The sequence below is a fragment of the Protopterus annectens genome, chromosome 4.part1 (assembly GCF_019279795.1).
Source record: "Protopterus annectens isolate FY-2018-M chromosome 4.part1, PAN1.0, whole genome shotgun sequence".
NCBI classification, from domain to species: domain Eukaryota; kingdom Metazoa; phylum Chordata; order Ceratodontiformes; family Protopteridae; genus Protopterus; species Protopterus annectens.
Window position 1 is genome coordinate 370961088 of NC_056734.1, and position 18556 is coordinate 370979643.

The 18556-nt window shown below is 41.3% G+C and overlaps 1 protein-coding gene across 1 annotated transcript in view; it reads left to right on the top strand.

Annotated features, from left to right (window-relative positions):
• The window catches only part of ABCF3 (ATP binding cassette subfamily F member 3), a 1867236-nt gene that overhangs the window by 1559540 nt on the left and 289140 nt on the right, over positions 1 to 18556 (top strand). Inside the window, exon 18 of the mRNA XM_044070185.1 lies at positions 244 to 335. Within this exon, the coding sequence (XP_043926120.1) occupies positions 244 to 335 (92 nt within the window). The remainder of the gene's footprint in view (positions 1 to 243; positions 336 to 18556) is intronic.

Below are 18556 nucleotides of genomic sequence, written 5' to 3' on the forward strand. Positions count from 1 at the left end.
TGTGTGTTTATGTATATATATGTATATATATATATATATATATATATATATGTGTGTTTGTGTGTATGTATTTTTGTATGTGTATATATAATATAGTGTGTATGTGTGTGTGTAGACACACGCATACAGTTTCCCATTTGTTTTGACCACTGCTGTCCATTTGCATTAAGATATTTTTTTCCCATTAATGTGTCCTTGCCTAGAGGATGTCTTACTACTACTTTCTGTTTTCTGGCCTTGCAGAAATTTGAAAATCGGATATTTTAGTCAGCACCACGTGGACCAGCTGGAGCTTAATGTTAATGCAGTAGAACTGCTTGCGCACAAGTTTCCAGGTAAAGTATTGGAAAGTGTGTGTGTGTGTGTGTGTTTATTTTTACTGAAGAATCTAGTGTCTTCCAGTAGCCCTTTAGCATTTCGTACGTCTGTTAAATTCATCTGAGAGATGCTGTATTTTGCACTTCTATATTCGTTATTTATATTATATATTAAAACTAGAAAAAAATACAACAGGATACCCCATGGCTAAGCATTTGGTTATTAAAAGCCCACATAAAAAAAGTATTAGTCTTTGAACTACTCCATTTTCATATAATAGTATATCTTACTTCAAACAGTAAATCTTAGTTTGGGTTTACTGACCAGCTTAGATAAGTTTTCATACCCTGTGATGTCATGCCCAAGAATGTACTAATAATAGGTGGCACAAGGCTGTTATATGTGAAAAGCACTGTCATGCACATTCTTCATTTTCACTTTTGTGAAACCACTGGTAACCTGTTTACCCTTATTCACTTATGCAGTGGTATTCGTCATTTTTTTTTTCTTTTGTCTCTGGACTGTTTTCATTTTTCATCAAAAGACACTTTTCATCTAGGGGGCATGTCTTCTCCTTTCAGTTGAGTTAAACAAAATTATGACTAATGAGTTTTATTTCAGATTTATTAAATCAGCTAAAAGTATGAGTCTGACCATGCTTTCTTCATATTTGAAAAGTTAATAGGGCCACTAAAGAGGGCTCTATTTGTAAGTCTGTATCAGTGCTGCTAAATGCCATAAGGTGGAGAAAAAGGAAGAAAGTGCCAAGAGCACTAATGGATTTGCACAATAGTGGTAACAAAGCCAGACAGCAATCTGCATAAATGTGAGTTACAGTTATCTTTTCAGGCTGTTTTTTTAATTAAAGCCTTCAGCAATGTCAGCATCTTCAACAGAGCCACAGAAAACTATTCTGCAAATACAGGTGCTTTCAGCCCCAACAAAGAGTCAGGTTGTTAGAGTTACAAGAGACTGCATGGACTTTACCCTACAAAGGAGGGAAGGCTGGTAGTGCGAGGATAGGTTCCTTCTCTGTTCTACTAGGCTTCGATTTAAACAGTGTGCTAAAGACTATATTAGTATAATTCATAACCCCTTGTCGTCTAGTCAGTCAGTAAATGCATGGAATCAGCATAGGTCTACCCCTAAAGTAGACTGTAAGAAACTTTTGCATTGCTGTCATTGATAGGTCAAGGAAAAGATTATCCCTGTCCTCTGAAGTTTTTAACTTATACTGATTGATTCCCCTTTTGAACCATGTTCTGGTAATGATGATTCCCCAAAGTCTTTAGGTTCCCATCCTGCAAATATAACACTGGGGAGATGTTTACATGAATACATGAATTAATTCCATGACTGGAACATCTGGGAAGATAAACTCCTCAAAAAGGCTCTAGAAAAAGTGATGGGGGCTGTAGGTCAGTAAATACTTTTTTCAGCAGTGAGATGGGGCTTTATACTTGCAATGCAGTCTCCCTTTCCCTTCTCCCTTCTTCCGAGCCTGTTTGAAAGCAAGGGGAGAGAGAGCAGTCCTTATACTAATAGCCCTATTCTTACCCAGTTAACATAGTTTTTTAACTTCTGCAATTGAAGAAATGGAAACCCTTCACCCTTTATATGTCCTGACATCTGGTAATCTAAGATATACCCTTAAAATTGCACCCTAAGTGCATCCCAAGCTCAGCAACCTCATATTGAAGCCTGGAGATCAGGTCCTTTATTCACTGTTGGCAGTGTCTTCCACCCGATTTCCTAGATATTTTGCAAAAGACACAAAAACAGCTACTAAGGAGAAGACATACCTGATCACATGAGAAATATTCTCTGCGTATTCTGTCTGTTTCGAAACCTCCCCAGAGATAGCCACAGTGCAACATGTCCTCATTTATTTAACTTCCTTATTTACTGCTGTAACTTGAAGTGTTGTCCTAGAAAGCCCTTTTCTTGGTATTCTTCACATCTGTTTACAGGATTGCTGAGCTGCAAGCCATCATGGCTACTGAATTCTGCATTGACGTCTGTCAGGACAGAATGGTGTTAAGGACCAATTCCTCCATCATGCTCACAGTAAACGCCGAAGTAACCCTGAACCAAGCTATCAGCTGCCAGGTTCCTTCCCAGGGCCTCAGAGTAAAGGGAAGAAGATATTGCTTTTACTGGCTGTATGTAGATAGCTAAGGTGGTGTTTAGTTAGGGGTCTATGTCATGTCATCGAATGGCCACATTGTCAAACGTCATCTCATAGACAGTGGTTGCCATCAATCCCCTGCAATTATATATGCCATCTCTGAGATTACACTACAGTGGGGGAAAAAGGCAAATTTCCTTATCTCTACCATAACACGGGGTGGCCATTCAGTGATGTGAGAGAGACCAATATAGTTAGAATCAGAAAGACTGGAAAATCTGACCAATTATTTATTTTCATTACAACAGGCAGAACAGTGTCCTAATAAACCTACTTGAGATGGTTAGCAAATTGCATTGCCTTCTGATTTGGCCATCATGGGAAGACTCTACAGTGTTCTCTAACAGCTGCTGCCACTGTTGTAGCCATCTTCAGTATTTAAAATCGGAGCATTTTTGAGGAAGCTACATGGAACTCTTGTTACACCTTCTCAAGATACTACAGAATTAATTATTTGTTTAGAAGCATACTGATATTTACTACTGCAGTCTTAGTTTGGAGTCGGGACAGCTGCTGCTTTAGTACTTTTCCAGTCTCTGATAAATAATGCAGCTGTGATCCCAGTGATGAACATGGTAATACTGGGTACTAGTTTAACAGAGCAGTAGATGTTTGAATGCAAGGACCACTGCTCCTGCTGTATAAATCCCCCCCCCCTCCAACATTTCTCTGTTTGCCCTTGTTCTTCGAAGGGTTTTTTTTGTGCGAGAGAGAAACAAAAAAAACATCACCAGCCCAGTAATGTAGAGCATGCAGCCCTGACTATATACCCAGTTAGTGGCACAGGTATACAAGAAATTAGCAGGGGTGTTTGAGCTTGAACAGTTAATATCAGCTGACTCATCCTTATGGAAATGGCTGCTAGCCTCATGGCATTGGTGACACCTAGCAGTGTTCGGGTGTATTTGCTCCCACTGCATCAGAAAAGGACTTTCTGTTCAGCCAGAGAATAGACTATGTTTGTGAAAGCATACACTCTTCCTCCCTCAACCCGGCACCTAGGACGAGTCTACAAGCAGCCAACTCTGGACCACCACTTGCCAAAGATGAATGCATGGGCTAATGGAACTTCCAAGGCAGGAATGAATGGGGCAGTATTGTTCTCACAAGTCTAGAGATGTCCAACTCCTTCCATTACAGAACTAAAAGGCTTACTTGGGTGCAGGTAGTGGAGCCATTGGGCAGGGTCAGCCTTCTGCAGGTGAGGGAATGAAAAAGGGGAATATATATATATATATATATATATATATATATATATGTGTGTGTGTGTGTGTGTGTGTGTGTGTGTGTGTGTGTGTGTGTAATTTTTTTAACTGATTCACTCCAATGGAGCTCAGGAAGTTCGCACTCTAATTTCCAATGGGTGAAGCCCAAGCCTTTTGACAGAATCAAATGAGGTCCTCAAATTTCAAATAAGTGTTCATATCTCTGGGACCATAGCAGTTAGGAAAAAAGTGCAAATGGCAAACCATTCAGCACAAACTATTTTTGTAGTGTAGTATTCTTTAGGTTCTAGGTTTTAAACCAAATTTTATAAGTCACAGTAAACAGTAATTATTACATGTGTAATATTTTATAAAAAATTTACAATATCTCTGCAATCACTCGTTACACACATACTGTCACAACATTTTATTTATTTAACTGAGAGCTTTCATATTAGGCTAAGGAGTTCTGTCTGTGTTACCCGGTTGTTGAGATATTTAGAAAAATGTGAAAATGTGTATCTATATAAATTAATATGAAACAGTTGATATCCATTTACTTGCACTAGACAGAGTTCAAATATTAATGCAGTTGTTTGCCATTGTGTAAGATTTGATGAAATCTTTTCAAACCTTGTACATAATATGGTTTTAGAATTATTGATACAAATATAAATAAGCAATATTTGATGCCTACAGGCGTCAGTAGGAGTTAACTGCAGATGCACCTGGAGGTGTCACTCTGATGTAATGAGTTAAACTGCTTTGTAGTCAGAGGCCAGTACATTGCTTATGCAGCAGACTAATCTGATCCCCAGTTCAGGCACCACTTTCATACACACTTGTCAGGGATAGTGTCTACCTTTTATACCAAAAAGAAATTAAAATAATTCAGATTGATGTCCATCCTTAGATCACTTTTGCACTATTCCAGTACTGTTAGATTATCTCGACAAATAACCTGGACATCCAGCCAGGTTACCAAAGCCCAACCCTTCCACAGAACTGTGCATCCAGTGTATGACTTAAGCGCATGGGTGTGAGGGTTCATAAGAGGATGTAGTAGCATACAATCCTCAGACTTAACTACCAGTCCAAATGCAGGTCTCACACCATTTGGTCTGGTCTTCACGAGGTCGTTGGTATCCTGCCTGTCACATTTACTCAGATAAGTAACCTGTTAGGGAACCTTCCTTGTTTTTTTTTAATCTGTTAATGTCAGCAAAGGGAGGGAAGTACAGTATTCCTTATAAGGTTCTCCACTCTTAGTGTATTTTGTCTTGGAGCAGACTGAGTGTAAGAGTTGACACATTTGACAATTCTTTGTACTTAAAACCCTACATATGTGTCTTTCCTCTTTTAACACGTATTTAGAGACCCAACACTTAGTGCCTTGGACATTCTAAGATCATAGAACCTTTGCCATCTGACATCCCACTCATTCTGAAAAAGAAATTCAAATGGCCAAGGCCTTGAGCCATTGACTGCCCAGTTGTACTCCAATGTACCAGTTGTGGTTTCACAGGAGCCCGTGGTATGTATGATATTTTCTCAGGCTGTGCTGACTCCACCAGAGGCCCGGTACAGCATCTGACTCTCACATGTCCAATATGACTGACTAAGCCAGTAAGTTGCAGAAGGGGGAACCTAGTATTATAAATTTGGAGGGATAGGAGAGGATCCCTCAAATACTGGTCTTGGAAGAGGTGTCTTGGTCTCTGATAAAAGTATGCAAAGAGGTCAGATCTGCCATGTTTTGCTAAAGTGGACATCACTCCCAAGAAGAAGAACAGAAGATTAAATATGTTTTTCCTTTTCAGATGTCCCAGGAAAAAGAATAGATGGAAGTTTCTTATGGCCTGTTCAAGGCCATTTTAGCAGTCAAGCCACCTCCTTTTCTTTCCATTTTGCCTTCACCCTCTACCCCTCAAAAGAGACAACAGAAATCCTTTTCTGAGGAGGATGAGAAAGATTCTGGTTCGGACGAACATTCCTTGGCCTACTCATCTCATATTCACTCTACAGATTAAATGGTTTCTAATGATGAGCATACTTTATCCCCTGACTCACCTGTTGAGGAAATTTCCTTTGGGGAAGTCATCAGAAAAATGATGCAGCATTTTGAGTGGGAATCCAGAAAAGTCATTGATGTGCAGAAGAGATATTGCAGTATACTCGAGGTGAGTACCCCCTATACCTGCACCTGTCCCTCCAGTTTTGGAAGCATGTCTGGATGCATTTGTAACCATTTGTATTTTGCCTGACTCTCAACCTTCAATCCTCCAGTCCCTAAGAGACCTGATAGGATCCATTAAGTCCCTGAAGATGTAAAATTCTGGCATAAAAATCCTTTGACAGACCCCTCTGCCTTTTCTATTTCCACAGACAAACCCTCTAAACTTTTACCTGCTGCTATTGCCCTGCCCTCATACAGAGATGATATGGCCATAGGTTCATAGGGCGATACTAGGCTATTGGCCTGGAGGCCCTTATAAGCCTAGCCAAGAATTTTGCCCACGTTCCCTCTAAGTCAGCACCTGTTTACCCTGTCCAGCAGGGACACAGGTGGGATCCTAGGGGTGTATTTTCCTGTTTCCCATCCGGTCGTCTAGGTTCCTCTTTAAGAGGGCTAGTGACGTACTCTGCTTGACATGGTGAGGGAGTCTATTCCACAGATGGGTGAGTCTTTGGGACACATCTGTCCCGCCAGCAAGTTCTGTTAATGTCACAGACCAGATTGAGGCCTTGTATGTAGGTTGCGCGAGTGGAGTTTGGCTTACAGATATGCAGCAACTCCATCAAGGCTGGGTCTGAGACGGCCTTTATGCCCGACACAGGTCACCTCTGAGCAGTCTGTATGAGACTGACTAGAGGGACAGGGATTTTAGCTTATCTGTACAGGATAGGTGTTTGAGACTCTGATTTTTCCTGGTCAGGAACCTCTGTGGTTTCTCCAGATGTTGCATCTGCTTGGCAAGGTACAGCCGTATGGGGCATTGTACTCAGTAATGGGAGTACAGGGATGTTATGACATCCTTGTCCTTGGATGAAATACCCTTACTTATGAGGTGGGCCATGTAGAAAGCCTTCATGTATAAAAGAAGCAGCGTGGTGGTCAAAAGTCAGGTTGCTATCAACCTGGGTGCCCAAGTCCTTCACGACTGAATAGGTGCTTAGTACATTGTTATTAATGTGATAATTGAGGTGCCATTTTCCCCAAAGGGGATAATGATGCATTTCTTGGCATTCAGTTTGAGGCCATGCATTTGGCACCAGTCATTAGTTTGGATAAGGCCCTCTTGGAGAATGTTCACATCACTAGGAAAATTTAAGACAGCGCCCAGCTTGCAGTCATCTGCAAACTTGGTCAGCCATAGACCATTGTTTTTTGCTTGCACCTCAGAAAAGTATATCCAAAACAGTAGAGATCAATCCTGTAAGTATGCCGCTTGTTACGGGTCTACAACTAGGGGTGGCTTTCCCTATTTTGACACTGTGGGTTCTATCAGTGAGCCACTTAGCTACGCATCTGGTAACATATGGGTTGATGCCTAGCTTGGAAAGTTTATCTATTATGCCCAAGTGGAGAACAGTGTCGATGGCTTTGGCTAGGTCAAGGTAGGCAGTGTGCACCGTCTTCCCCTTCTCCATGGCACTGGTGACTGTTTCAAAGAAGTCAATCAGGCTTAACGGGCATGAGCTGTCTGACAAAACCAAACTATGTGGGGTCAAGCATTTGGAAGTTGCCAATGTCTTTGTTTATAAGGTCCATGGTAATGCATTTCATGGCCTTGCATTTCATGGCCTCAGGCTAATTAGGCTGACGGGCCTATAATTGCCTGGGTAGGTGGATGCTCCACCTTTGTGTAGAAGGATGACAGTGGCTGTCCTCTATTCAGCTGAGATGAAGCCGGTGCTTAGGCTTTCATTGAATAGGATTCCTAATGGTGCTAAGAGCTCATGCCTGAGTTCATGTAGGACGCAGCTAGGGATGTTGTCAGGTCCCATGGAGACTGTATTTTTTGCTTTTGAGAGGGCAATAAAGACCTGCTCCTTAGTGATGAGGTGGGGTAGGTGCTGGGGATGTCCTGCTTTACTGGATGGGGGGGACAGGGGTGTGAAGTTTTCACTGAACCTGTCTGCCTGCAGGTTGGGTATGTCTATGGCATTTTTGTATGTGGTGTTCTTGACTACCAGACCAGTTGTGAGCAGATTCGGGTGTTACCTTTGAGATTGTGGACGTATGTGAAGAAGGCCTTGTGATTGTCCTTAGTGGATGTGGCCAATATGGACTCTGTTACCCTTAGAAGATTTCACCATTGACTTTATTTCCTTGTTCAGACAAAGGAGAGATTTCTTCCAACTTGGCACCTGCTCCTCCTTGGTCCTGAACAGCAGTTTTTTTTCCTTTTATTAGGGTTTATTGCTGCTGCCACCAGACAGGTTTTACTCTTCCTTGAGGAACATGATTTGGTCCTGTCAGGTATTGGCAAATCCATGCAGCTATGTAGGTGCTCATACAGTTTTTTGGTGTAGGCCTGGACATTAGTGCTAGTTCCAACTGAAGGGAAGGTGGCTGTGAAGCTATTTATACTTGCTCTCAGGAGGTTGTACTCAGCTGTGGGAACGTTTTATTTTGTTTGACCTTGGCAAGGGGGGGGGGGGGGTCAGGGGAGATGCGACTTCGAAAGTGATTGATTTATGGTTGGATCTTACCAAGGAGAATGAGATTGTAGGGGTGCTACAGTGGCTACTCATTTTGGTTAGTACCAGGTCCAGGATATTTTCACCTCTTGTGAGGGGTGTCAACCAGCTGATCCAGTGCATTGGCATTGACGAAGTTGAGTAATCTCTAGACTTTGTGTTTGGGCTAGAATAGATATTCCACTCTGTGGTTGGGTAAAGTCGCCCAGGATCAGGGTAAAGGGTTGAATCTTGATGGATTCACATAGGTCCAGATATGTGGAGTGGGCATCCTGAGTCACGGTTGGGGTCTGTAAATAGCTATAATTTGAATAGGTGTTTTGTCAACAGTTAACTGCACCTGGAGTGTCTCCTGTGCATCATACTGTTTGACGAGCCTGGAGGTGTGTACGTCTTTGATAAATATTGAAACTCCACTTCCTTTGGCTATGTAACCCTTTATTTGGGGTCTGAAAGTATGGTAGGACGAGTAACCTGGTAAGGCTGGGGTGCTCACCACAGCTTTGAACCAGGTTTCAGTGACTTCACTAATGCCAGCATCTTCCAGGGAGAGAGAGGAATGCTTGCAGTGAGTGCAGTTTCATTTCGTATTAAGACTCCCAACATTTAGCAGCATGGCCTTTGAATTTAATTTCAAATTTTCACGTTGGTAATTTTGTCCTCATGACTTTGCCTAAAAAAGGCACTATAGGGGAGGCAAGAGCCTTTGCCAGAAGCCTGAAGCCCCTGGGGAGGCTGATGAAAGCCATCTCTGGCAAAGCATCGTTGTCTGTCAGTCATGTCCTCGCAAGCTGTCAGGTACTGGATCCCCTTGGAATGACACCAGAAACTAAGCCAATTGTTAGTCATTTTCGGTTTTGAGGCAGCATTCTGGTTGATGGTAGGATGCTGCTTAAGGCTAGGAACACACCTGCCTGGGGCAAATTCAGTGAGCTGAATCATATCTCTCTTCATATAGTCCAGAGAGGTACGTCTCAAGTCATTCACACCAAGATAGACTGTGACAGGGTCATAATAGTACCTGTTGTTGAGAGACTTAAGTGTGTGCACGATATGGTGGAGTCTAACACCTGACAAGCGACTTACCATGACTTTCTTGTCTGGCCTGTTGAGGGGCACATCTCTGTGTTTCACAATGGTTTCCTATAACTATTATGTTGGGTTTGTGGCTGGGCCTTAGAGGCTGTGATAGACAGGCATGTGTACCATGTGTGGTGCTTGGTGTTGTGGATTGTGATGTGCAAGTATATTTTTATTTATTTATTGCATTTGTTTACTGGGAAAGTCCACTGGGCCTAAAAGAGCCCATTTTCAGTGGAGCCCCTGGAAGAAAAGCTCCAACAAGAACATAGATACAGAAAGAAATTAAACATTCATTGGTACAGAAGTAGAAATTGTTACACACAGTGATTACAGTAATGTGTACAGAATATTTATATATATATATATATATATATATATATATATATATATATATATATATATATATATATATATAAGCAGGAATTTAGTTGGTTTGATTGCAGTAAATATTTACAGAATATATACATAAAAGCAGGAATTGAATTGGTTGCCAGATGTATTCAATCAGATAGGTATAAACCGAGCTGTATTAATCAGCATTATTGTACCAGTATCAACAATTGATGAAAAAAAGTAATAAATATGGCGAAGGTATCTTCAGTCATTGGTAGCAAAAAGCATAGGAGTTCAGTTTTCATATAAGGAGAAGGAAGAGGTTATTTTGTGCCCTGTAGTTAGTTGGATGAATGAGAGATGGTGGGGGAGTTTCAGCCAGCCTAATTGTTTCACTGAGTTACAGTGGTGGGATGAGAATTTGTCCCTGGTGGCAAATTTGTCTGTTCTGTTGCAACACATATCAAGTTTGGATTTTGTAGAATTTTGGATATTAGTGAGGAGAGAGGCACCATAAAGAAGAGAGGGTAATAAAAAGGTAGTTGCAAGGGTCTCTCTAGTAGAGAGGCTAAGAATGTGTTGATGCCTGTAGAGTATACAGAGCTTTTGGTGTGTTTTTTTGATGTTATTGTTTGTGTTGGTCAAGTTAAGGTTAAGTAGTTAAGGTTTTCATCTATAATAACGCCTAGTAATGTAGTGTGTGGGACAACTTCTATAGTGGTATTGTCTTGGGCTTGTATAATGAAGAGTTTTCTTTATCTAAGGGAGTGGTTCTCTTAGGGGTAAAAATTACTAATTTTTTTTCGGATTTAGGGCAAGATGATAAACATCCAAGATTGAGTAGAAGTGAGAGCATTCTGGTTGATTTGCTGGAGTTCAGAGCTGGAATTTGCAGTGCATAATATTGCAGAGTCATCAGCATACTGGATTACTGAGCATTGTGGGACAGCGGAGTCAAAGTTGTTAATAAAGATGCTAAATAAGAGAGGATCAAGTATGGAGCTTTGGGGTACCCCTGAGGAAGTACTGAGAGAAGGGAGAGTAAGATTGTTGCCATTTGGTGGATTGCTGCCTATTGGAGAGATAGCTATTGAACCATTGTAGGGCAGGTGGGGAAATGTGAAGGATGGATAGTTTAGAGAAGAGGATAGTGTGGGAAATGCTTTCAATAGCTTTGAAGAGGTCGAAGAAAAGAGAAGCAATTTTTTACCAGAATCCCGCGCCTGGTTAACTGTATCAAGGAAGGCGAGGATGGTGGTAGTGGTGCTGTGTCCTGGTCTGAAACCATGCTGAGTGGATGATAGAATTTGGTTTTCAAGTAGGTGGTTGGGGTGTTGGGCATGGATGAATTTTTCCAGTATTTTAAAGAGGGGTGAGAGAATTGCTATGGGTCGGAAGTTTGTGGTGTCTGTGTTTGTTGCCTTCTTTATGTAAGGGGAGAATGAATACTTTTTTCCAGATGTCTGGGACAAGGGATTCTTTAATCTATCTTAATGAGTATGCTGATGGGTTAAGTTGTAGAGTTTGCAGCTAGCTGCAGGAAGTGAGGGGGTAGATTGTTAGGGGCTAGAGTAAAGGGATTTAGCTTAAGTAAAAAAAAAATTTTTCATTGAGGCAATGGATGTGAGGAGAATTTTAGGTTGGATTTGAGGGTAGGATTGTTTTCTGGGATGATTTGGTCATCAGCTGTCTTGGTGGTGGTAACTGTAGGAAAGGTGGTGGTTAGGTTAGCTGAGATGTCAATGAAGTAAGAATTGAAGAGGGCGGCAAGTTCGGTAGGGGTTTTGTGTGGGTTGCTGTGCTAGCCTGAGTGTAATAGTTGGTTGATGGAGGGCCAGAATTTTTGGGGATTGTTTCTTTTGGCTTTGTAGGTGAAAGTAGTGGGCTTTATCACTGGTTATTAGACGTTTTGCCTGGTTACGGAGTTGCTTGTATTGTAGTAGAGTTGAAGCGTCTTTATTTTTCTGCCATGATTTCCATATTTTATCCCTTGTGGATATGACTTCTTTGCTGGATTTTGAGAGCCAGTTTGCATGATTATGTTCGTGTTTGATAAGTGGGTGGTTGCCTATTTTAGGATGTCTAGGAATATTGAGTTAAAGAATTCAGCAGCCTCATTAAGTGGTAGGGATTTGAGGGGTTCCCAGTTTACTTTAACTAATCATTAAATTTGGATGGTTGGAACTTAGTCAAATGTCTGGTTAATTTGTAATGGTGTTGGCCTGGGGTTGGGATAGTTTTTTTGTAGGATGTATTTTGGGTGGTGGTCGCTAATGGTATTGGATAGTACGCCTGCAGTGATGATATTGTTAGGGGGGGCCACTAATATCCAGTCTATTGTGGAGCCCCAGTTATTTTCGTGGGGTCTGGTGATGTCTTCCATTAGTTGGAAGAAGTTGGAAGGTTTATGTTTTTTTGAGGGGGTTGTTCTGGGCAGTGTCTAGCCAATCAGTGATTACATTACCTAAGATGATGGTTTCATTATCTAGGTTTTGGGAAGTCCAGGCAAGTATGTTTTTCTAATATTGGTATGTTTCCTGGAGGAATAAACAGAGAATTATGCAAATGTTTTTATGGTTCAGTATTAATATAGAGATTAGTACATCAGCTGGGAAGAAATTGGGTGTTAGTTTTGAGTAGGGAATTGATGTGGGGCCATTCGTGTCTCAGGCATGAGTAGTCTGGGAGGAGAATCTCAGTCTCTTTTACATATGATTTCAACCAAGTTTCGGTAGCTGCTATAATATTAGGGTTCTTTTGTGAAATCCACGCCTGGAGTTCAGGTATCTTGTTTCAAAGGGTTTGGAGATTTATGGTTGATAGTATGAGAGCTTTGCAAGGTTTGCTGGAGCTGGGGGATTGGCCTGGGTTGGGTTATACATTACCACACTGGGATATAATGCTTTAACAGATTGTGGGTTATACTTATTCATTTTTTTCCCCTAAAAATGGTATAGTTGCTGCTGGTGGTGTGATAATGGGGGTGTCTTTGGAGAGGTAGAATTTTTACTTTGGATAATACAGAGGTATTAGCCGTGAATAAGCTAGGGTGAATGTCTGAGTAACCTGGTAAATATGGGTTTGTGATGGTTGTACAGGTGGGTGTAGGAAATATGTTGGGTATCTGGAAAGTTGTGATTATTGGTAGATGAGAGAGAGAGTGTAAGTGAGATCATAGTAAAAGTAGCGATGGACATGATGGTGGTTGAGTGCAGTGTGATAACAGAATGAATATGAGCAGGATAGTGATAGTTTAGGGAATGGAGTGCTGTATGGCTCTGTTTATAATGGGTGGGGAGGTAGAGTATTTAGGAGGTACGGCATGACTGGGGGAATAATTAGGGAGATTATGGGATAGATGGAAGAGAGGTGTGGGAGAGGTCAAGTTAGGTAGAAGGTTGATATGGGGGGGCAGGGGGGAGCGGAGTGAGTGTATCGAATGGAGTGGACCCCAGCCCCCACAGGAAGAAGTGCTGAAAAACTGTCAGTTTAAGGTGAGTAATAAGCTTAAAATATCAGTATCTAACAAAAGATTAATCTAGGTAGCTCTGGAATACTTTAAATATCATTGCACGCACACAGACAGGGTTGTTTGGCAGTTATAGACAATTGTGATTAGTATTGAACCTGTGCTGAAAGTAAAAGCAAGAATGTACTAATTTAAACAGTAAATCCCTAGGACTGGAACACTGTGTGTGTGACTGTGTGTGAGGATAATTCAAGGCATTATGGCCCAGTCTAGTGGCAGTTGGCTGGGACCCTTCACTGTTATTGCACATACACCTTTTAAGCCTTAAAACTTTACGAAAACTAAATTGCAATTCACCTATTACCACAGAAAAGCTGTCGGGTGTCAGGTTTTTGCTTCCCGGAGGTTTTATTTATTTAAGATAGCTAGCTTCAGTGGATAAAGTAGATATTTTATGCAGTTAATCCCAGGTGGGTGGGGGGGGGGGGTCATGCAAAAAAGAAACCCGTGCAAACTGAAAAATAAAGGTAAGTAAGGCAGAATTAGTGCAAAGGTTACAAGAATGAGATGTGGAGAGTATGCCAAGGTATAGAGATAGACAGTAAAACTGGTCAGACTAGCAGCATTAACATGCGACCTCTAAGTCAACTGATAACTGTACGATTCAGCAGTGAATACACAGGATATATTGCACAAAGCAAAGTATGGCTGTTCTAATGCAATAGTTCTACAGCTATGTTATTCAATATGATCTAACAGTAACATGAACTGCATTCACTTAGCCTTCTATAAAAACAATTGTAAAGTCCAGCCTCTAAGTCTTCTAAGAGCAGAGGCATGCAACAGAAATGCTTATAGATGCAGTCAGAACATGAATAAGCTTTGCAAACAGTTAACAGGATGCCTGGCAGATATACAACAATTAAGCTGTACCTTCATAAAACAAGATAAAAATTAACAAGCAGTTTGTCAGCTAATACATTTGCTAGCTTTCAAAGCATATAGGAGTTCTGAACAGCAGTTACAGCTCAGCACCATCAAATAACTCAGCAGTTAATAGTAATAACCAAAATAAATCAGCAGTTGACATTAATAAGAAGAAGATAGTTTTTGCCTTGGAGGTCTCCCTTGTTAAGTATGTTTTTGTTGAAAACCTCTGCATATTTATTTATTTAACATTTGTTGACCGGGAAAGTCCGACTAGGTTCCACAGATCCTGTTTTCAGCAGAGGCCCAGGGAGAAATGCTCCAGAAGCATGTCTTTAGAATGTGGGAGGAAACTGGAGTACCCGGAGGAAACCCAGACGAACGCAGGGAGAACATGTAAACTCCACACAGAAGGCACCCCAGCCGAGAATCGAACCGGAGAACCTCTTGCTGTGAGGCGACAGCGTTAACCGCTGTACCACTGCGCCCCCTAGTGTGAGCTCATATGTGAGTGTGTTGTACAGGTGTGGGTGGTCATAGAGGTGTGGTGTGTGTAACATTTGTGCAGACAACCTTCTCAGTCCCAAATGTACTGGCTTGTGATTGAGACAAGCATTCCAGGTTCTTAACTCATTACATCCGAGTGATGCCTCCAGGTTCATCTGCAGTTAACTCCTACTGACGCCGCTAGGCATCAAATATTGCTTGTTCATATTTGCATCAGTAATTATAAAACCATGCTATGTACAAGGTTTTAAGATTTCATCTTAAAGCTTACACAGTAGCAAACACAACTGCATTAATGTTTGATGTCTGTCTAGTGCAGGTAAATAGATATTAACTGTTTTTTTATGATAGCAATTTATATAGATATCATTTTCACATTTTCCTAAACATCTCAACAACGAAGTACGCAGACAGAACTCCTTAGCCTCCTATGAAAACTCTCAGCTAGTTGAGTAAAATGTTGACAGTATGTGTGTAATTTGAGTGGTTGCTGAGATACTGTAAGTTATTTATAAAATATTACAAATGTAATAGTTACTGTGTTTACTGTGGCTTATAAAATTTAGTTTAGAACCTAGAACATAAATACTACCACTGTAAAAATAGTTTGTGCTGAAGAGTTTGCCGTCGATACTTCTTTCATAATCCCTATAGTTCCTGAGATATGAACATTTGTTATAAATGTGAGGACATAATTTGATTCTGTCAAAAGGTGTAGGCTCCACCCTTTGGAAGTTACAGTGCAAAGTTCCTGAGCTCCAGTGGAATGAATGAGTTAATGTAATTGCATCTCCCACATATTGTGTTCCTAGGTTGTAGTAGAAGAGGGTTGTCTGTGTGGATGAGGCAGTTGCTGCACTGTATCAAGATGCCTGTATCAATCAGACTAGCAGGTGAAACCATAGGAAATTGTCTGTCCATGGTTGTCAGAATTTGTGGAAGAGAGGTCAGTGATAAGTAGAGTGGGTCCTATCTGAGGAGAGTACCTATAGGTGTGAATAGGGCTGGATAAAATCAAAACAGTAGCTGCAAGGAGGGTCTCGCCTACACGGGAGTGTTGATAAGAGAAAGAAATGCAACTGAGATACCTCGCAAAGGGTCAACACAGTGCAGCAGCAGTGCACGACACGCAAACAAGAGCAAAAGCAAAAATTACAGTAAAATAGAAACACTGGAATTGACCAATCAGCCATTGTCCCTGAGCTCTTAGCTAAACATCCGATGCCAGACCAGTTCCAGCCAATTCATTTTCTCCCACTAAGTGCAGGTAGGCCCCCAGTCAATACAAGATAGAGCAACAGGAAACACAGGAATCACACAGACAGCTGTACCCAGACTATGCTAAAGATATTTAAACTCTGTTTAGGTCAACAGATAAACACTTAAATATAACAGCAGAACAGTACATACTCACAGTAAAACAATGAAAAAAATACAGTATAGGTGTAATGGAAGTTAATAAAACAGCACTGTTAATAAAATACAAGTCAGAATAAATTGAAAAATGGCACTTAGTTTTGTAGATTCTCTCAGCAACTTTAAAATCAGCACAGGATGGATGCAGAAAAATGCAATCAGGCTACCGTCAAGCAGTAACAGATCCAGCAGAATAAACACAATTAAACACCTAAGCACCAGCAGCAAAATAAAGAGGAAGGGAAGAGGCACAAATTTTTTGTTAAGTAGAAAGTGAGGAAACAGAAGGTAATTCAAGGTCAAGAAGCTAAAGGGCTGGGCCTTCACAGCTGATCTCATTGTACTCAGTAGAGTGAGCTGATGCAGTGGGTGGGCCTTCACAACTGATCTCACTGTACTCTGTAGAATGAGCTGATGCAATGGGACTGGGAGGAGTGTCCAATATCAGATTTGTAGTAGAGGCAAGTAAATCAAAGTTCACCGAGCTTTAAGACCCCAACAGTTGGGCGAGCAGAAAAGGTCAGAACAGAGGTAAGGATTCAATTCACTAAGCCTGAAATATAGTTGCACAGTTTAAACAGATATGCAGCAAATATTGTTTTAATCACAAGTGCAGAAAACAGTTGAAAATAAGCACTTATCTTTTGTGATCTCACAGCAGGGTTTTAGAAAACAGAGCAAGGCAGAAGGCATAACTCACTGCAGCTTTGAGCAAACAAGCACAAACTGGTTAAAACACTGGCTGTTTAAGGCAGAGAAACATGAACCACCCAAATTATCCATTCAGAAACTCCCTAGACAGAGCCCTGTAGCAGTAACTTTAGCTAGATCAGACCAAACTGAAACCCCCTTCCACAAAGCACAGCTAGGCTTCTCGAGGCAAAATATTAACTGTACTACAAGCTCCAAAGGTCACAAACAGTGCTAGATTCAGCAGACTCTGAACCTAGTCTATGCTTAGGGCAGATACGGAAAGAAGGTTTACACCTCTTCCACTCTGGTGCTTTGAATTGCCAAACATGAATGACTAAATACTTGGGGTCCATTCTGAGTGATTTGAATAAAACCCTGTCTTTCCTTAGTATGTCTGAAACAAAACCACCAGGCTGTTTCCATCATGAGTCACGCTACACAAGTAGCAAGACATAGTATTAAGTGTAGTTATGATGCAGCAGATGCTTCATCCAGGGCAGCTGCTCCTGGATCTGTCATTAGAAGATATGCATGGCATCATTCTTTCTCCATTCCAGATAAAAAAATAAAGCTAAACCTCTAGATTCCCCTCTTATTAGGGACCTCTTATTTGGTCTGGAGGCAGAAAACTTTTTTAAATAATTGCAAGAACAAGGGGAAATTATACAGAACTTACCAGGTACCAGAAGAACTGCCCAGATAAGCCAACTTCCTTTGCAGGCAGGGACTCTTTGCCTGCACAGACTGGCAGAAAACTATTTCAAGATAAGCTGACCAGAGATTCCAAGACTGGGCAACCTCCCTTTCCAGACATATCAGCCTATTTTCTGCCCAATGCTGTCCCCCTCGGTCCACCCCTCCCTCTGTCAGAAAGACTACACTCATCCCTTTCTTCTTGTCAGCTCATAACTTCAGACAGTTGGGTCCCGTCCCGTTATTTAACAAAGCTACAAAATGACTTGGCAGAATATTCCACCCTTTAAAGGCATCCCACCACCCCTCCAACTAGGTGCATTTCTTAACCTCCTATCTTCCTGGGCCTTCATGTACAAAGGTACAATAGAATCTGTGCCGCCATTTCCTATAGGAAAATGATTTTATTTCAGACTTTTTCTGGTGCTCAGAAAAAAAGGAGAATGGGGGCCTATTCGAGATTTTTTCCATCTCAGCACTTTTCTGAACGCGCCCTCTTTCAAAATGGTATCTTGCAGACTCTCCTTTCTCACATTTTTCCACAGACCTTTCTGATCTGTTTGGATTTGAAGGATGCCTATCTTTACATATCCATTAATAATTCTTACAGGAAGTTTTTAAGGTTTTCTGAGTGTTTACCACACGTTCAGTACATTGCCTTATCCTTTGGGTTAACTACAGCCCCCAGGTACTTCACAAAATGCTTAGCTCCTGTCACCTTTTGCAGAACTCGGGGAATTCATATCTTCCCATACATCAGCGACCTGCCAATACAGGCAACCTCTCTGGAAGTTTTGTTAAAGCATCAGAACTTTACTGTCTCCCTTCTAAAGAGTCTGGGGTTTATGATAAATAAAAAAAGTCTGTATAGACCCTTACCTAGGTCCTATTTTTTCTAGGCTGCAGGTTAGACATGCATCTCATGTTGGTCTTTATCCCACAAGAGAAGGTCCAGTCCCTGTCCATATATTTTCAGCCATTGTGCCGCTTCAATCCTGCCATGCAAGAGATATTCTCAGG